This window comes from Carya illinoinensis, chromosome 9, assembly GCF_018687715.1.
Source record: "Carya illinoinensis cultivar Pawnee chromosome 9, C.illinoinensisPawnee_v1, whole genome shotgun sequence".
NCBI lineage: Eukaryota > Viridiplantae > Streptophyta > Magnoliopsida > Fagales > Juglandaceae > Carya > Carya illinoinensis.
In genome coordinates, this window is record NC_056760.1 from 6,863,728 (window position 1) to 6,867,838 (window position 4,111).

Consider the following 4,111-nt stretch of genomic DNA (forward strand, 5'->3'; position numbering starts at 1 on the left):
GGATTTTGGAAGTCTTCAAGAATAAGCAAGTTATAAAACCCAAAAGAGGGCAGAATTTATGAGGATGATATCACCTCAATTGGACGAAAGTACACAGTAACTGCGCATGATTCATACTACGTACGCATTCGTGTATAGATGCGTAGAAGGTGTTTAATTCCTATAAATAGAATAGTCAAAGTACTAGCACCTGTACATGTTCACCGCCATCTCATGAGATATTCAGGATTGAAGATCAAGAGCATATTCCATTTATATTGCTTTGACAGAGAAGCATAACGCATTGCTCCACAGTTAATTAAGTTCCATAATATCCAATAGTGATAAGAATCCTAACTGATGATAATGAGATCAGTTACAAGGCCTAAATTTCAACCCTAACAAAGAAAGGAGAAACAACAGACAAATTAAATGAAGATGAGCACAGGAACCAAAGCAAGCCAACTAGCCCATCTCTTCAACTTCCACGCTTCTGAATCCTAAATCTGCAACGCAAGAAAAAGCCGCATTAAGGCGACAAGCTTTTACGTACAGTTCACACACAATAAAGTCAAACCTTCGAATCCAAGCTATCCTCAATCTAATTTCTTTGTTCTTATTGACGCTAATAAACATAATTAATTCAAATCTTTGGTTACGCACCAGATAATAGAATGCGCCGTGCTGGAGTGGCTGGAGAGTGACACCCCACTCGTTGGTGCGAACGGGCTGACCTGATGAGTGAATTAGCACAGTATCATCGCCAAAAGCCTCGCGCACGTTGAAGGGCATCGCGGCCACCTCAAAGGCTACCTCGTTAATGAACACCGTTGATTTTGAAGGGCCAGTAGCCAGTGCGCCGAATTCCCCAACACCTGCCAGTACATAATCCTCTTCTCAAATTACTATATCAAAACTAACGCATTAGTCAACCGAGGGGGACTAATGTCAAGCCATGCACACGTCCATCTAGACACAGATCGCAAATTCCGGATCCAAAAGACGAAATGATCCTCATGTCCATGACTCCTAGCCTGACTAACATGTCCTTCACCGTGTATATACCACAGATTTCATACATCAATCACGTCCATGTAATGTCAGTGAACCTTCTGGGATAGGCTTATATATTTCGTATTAACAATTAAGGACAATCATAAAATATTCAGAACGATCGGGTAACTTAGCTTTCAATTTCGTATTATACCATTTGTAAAAGAATAATGTTATAGAACTTCTCAATCTCCGCGCACCTATTTTTTTACTTTTTGCAGAATGTCATTTTTCAGTGATCACTTCCCATCATGGAAATGAAAATCAAGTGGAGTGAGATTTGTGTATAACATCATGTATTATCCAAACAGATTTGAAGTTTCAACTTTTTACCTTGAATTTGACTGATTGGGTGGGCAACGTGATCTGTACCAGCACCAATAGTGGTAGCTATAGATGGAGGGACAATACTTGTGTGACTAGTTGGATGAGTTGTCACGATGCAATTCTGCTGGAGATGGATTTTCATGACTTTCTGATCTTCTTGATCATCTTTCCCTGAATCCCCATTGTTCATTATTTCATTGAGCAAGAGACTCGTGCAGGGCCCAATAGTGTGTTCAGGTACCTCAGCCACATTTGGTAGTTCAGGAAAGCAAAACGCTTGAGTGAAACTAGACGTTCCGCCGTTATGGTGCACCCCTCCTGTCTGTTGCACCGCGAAAAAGAAAGGGTCGGGTAAAATTTCACCTTGGGATTGAAAATAGGTATGATTCACTGAGGCCGTTGGGGAATGCGAAACATCCGTAACATTTGGAAAGCTCATGGAGTTGGTCTTCTTGAGTGCTTTAGGGGATGATTTTTCAGAAGAAGATGATGAGGATGAAGGAGCTGTGGTGGCAGCAAGGGATTTAATTGGAGGGTTATTCTGGCTTTGCTGGGGCTGGTTTTTTGAGTTTTGTAGATGGCGGAGCTTGTGTTTACTTCTTGATTTTCGGTTCTGGAACCAGTAGAAGACGTTGGCATCACCTACTTGACCATATTCTTGCAGTTGAGCTCTGATCTTTCTTATCTCGTCCCTTGGAGGGTTCACCATGCCAGAGTTGAAAATTGCTTCTAGTATTCGAATTTGCTCCGGTTTTGGATTCCATCTTGGCTTTGGCTCCGGACTCCGCTCCTCACACCCAGCTGTTGGAAAAATGCAGAAAAAATTATGTACTAGCAAGGATCCAATCATGGGAGCTCTCTCTACTCTCGGGTCTTATTTTTAAGCAAGTTAAATCATTATTGGTAGAAAAGTTCATATGATATTACTAGTAAGAATAGAATGCGTCCTCCCATTCCATCATAATTAATGAAACGTTTTTTTTTTCTCGTCATAAATTGCTTGAGAGTTTAGGAACATAAAATATAAATCCATTAACTTCTCATTTGACTTCAACTTCAAAATCTGAAGACTTTTTTCAAATTTTGCATGTATTTTTTTTTCTCCATCTGTCGTGGCTTACTAAGAAGGAGAATTGTCTATCTCATTGAATGCCATATTATTTCTGAACTTCGAACTATTACTATTACAAGATGGACTGTAGCTATGAATAATGAAAGATTCATGACTTTGGTTTAGTATTTGGTTTGAGGGGCTGCAGGGTTGAGCGTCCGAGATCTACAGCAGTAAATTGTCAAGGAGCCAAAAAACAGAAGGAAAATGTTGAGCTCTTAAGGCATGGTTGTTTAGCTAAGTGCAAATTGTGTTATTACCTGAAGTATAAGCAGCTCTGTTGCATCCACTTGACATAAGAGATGAGTTGATGTCATGCTGCCATTGGTGGTGGGTGTTGCAGGGCTTGGACTTGAACATGCTAGGCCAGTGTCTATTAGATGAAGCCATGACGACGATGGTCGAAACGAAAGCTGGTTATCTAATTAATTAGCACCCAACTAGAAGAGAGAAACAAGAAGAAGTTGCCCTTTTGTAGCTCTTGTTTTTGGAACTGAGTCTTGACTCTTGAAAGCAAACATGACTTCTTTTATAGCCTCAGAACCTACCGCAGTGGAGACTACGATTAAAATACATTAAAAATTAATAATAAACAGTCCTTCTCATCTCCCCAAAGGAAAGATGAAAATCTACTTGAGTATAAAATAGGCAAAACCCGCAACAGGAATCGCCTGTGCAATGAAAGACAAGAACGGAAACCCAATTAAATAAAAAGGTGGAGGAAGATAAGAGAAGAGTACCATGTCCCCCATCACTTCGTCACACTTTTGCATTAAAACCGAAATACTTGTGCACTACTCAAAGCACAAGCCGATTCACCCCAGGACGACGAGGGGCAAAAGGACCATGGAAAGGAATACATGATGCTGGGGGCTTAATTAGAATCTTCCCTCAGAGATGACAGAGAAGCGCAAAGGGCTTTTCTTTTAATATATATATATATATATATATATATATAGCTTAATTTAGAGAAGTGGGGAAAGTAGGTTCATCGATCCAAGATTTCTATGGAGATCGAGGATTCTGATGATCTCTCGGTCATTTGGGTTGCTCGCAGGCTGGCAATATTAATTGGCCTGATGGATGGTGAAGGCGGAGTAGGAGCAAGTGTGGGATTATTCTAATGGAAAAAGGTTGTTGCAGGAATAAATAGGGGGTTGGGGTGTTTGAAAGTCGAGAAGGGCACGTAGAGTTCGAATGAAATGCGGTGGTGGGGATAGTAATTGCAAGTCTGGGTTATTTTGGGCAAACTAAGCAAGCTGGGCTCCCTCTCCTTTGGATTTACTCGAGGGTCATTATTTATTATTATTGTATATAAATCTTCGAGTAATATTTGGATTTCAAAAGTGGTTCTTTTTTTTTTTTCTTTCTTTTTATTTTTTTATATTTTTATTTTTATTTTTTTATGAATGAATGGTACTCTACACCGTCTAATTTGTTGCATGAAAAATACACAGCTAGCTAGAACTTAAATAATTGTCAGGACAGTCGCAAAACTTGCACGCAACTCTTACATTATTGGTGCATGGCAGTCCGATGGAAAAGAATGGTGAAAAAAGGGGCGGAGGCTAGCTAGCTCTTGTACCAATTATATGTCGTGGTGGTGAAACTTATTTTCGTGATTACTTGGGCACTTTTAGC

The 4,111-nt window shown here is 40.0% G+C and overlaps 1 protein-coding gene across 2 annotated transcripts; it reads right to left on the reverse strand.

The window, feature by feature from the left end:
• Window positions 1-228: 228 nt before the first annotated feature.
• On the reverse strand, window positions 229-3,675 carry LOC122275391 (WUSCHEL-related homeobox 9-like). 2 transcript variants are annotated; one of them, XM_043084421.1, is made up of 5 exons: window positions 3,211-3,675; window positions 2,731-3,014; window positions 1,366-2,160; window positions 643-854; window positions 229-485 (listed from the first exon to the last, which is right to left on the reverse strand). In XM_043084421.1, the coding sequence occupies exons 2-5, from the start codon at window positions 2,858-2,860 to the stop codon at window positions 480-482; spliced, it is 1,143 nt and encodes a 380-aa protein (XP_042940355.1). In that variant the 5' UTR covers window positions 2,861-3,014; window positions 3,211-3,675; the 3' UTR covers window positions 229-479. The 2 variants fall into 2 exon arrangements, with proteins under 2 accessions (XP_042940355.1, XP_042940356.1); XM_043084422.1 differs by having other exon boundaries at window positions 2,731-3,029.
• Window positions 3,676-4,111: the final 436 nt, after the last annotated feature.

Excerpts from the sequence above, each read along its gene's own strand:
- LOC122275391 (XM_043084421.1), bottom strand. The coding sequence starts at position 2,860 with ATGGCTTCATCTAATAGACACTGGCCTAGCATGTTCAAGTCCAAGCCC. Across the intron at positions 2,161-2,730 it reads CAGAGCTGCTTATACTTCAG|CTGGGTGTGAGGAGCGGAGT; the intron begins GTAATAACACAA and ends TTTTTCCAACAG. Across the intron at positions 855-1,365 it reads CCCAATCAGTCAAATTCAAG|GTGTTGGGGAATTCGGCGCA; the intron begins GTAAAAAGTTGA and ends ATGTACTGGCAG.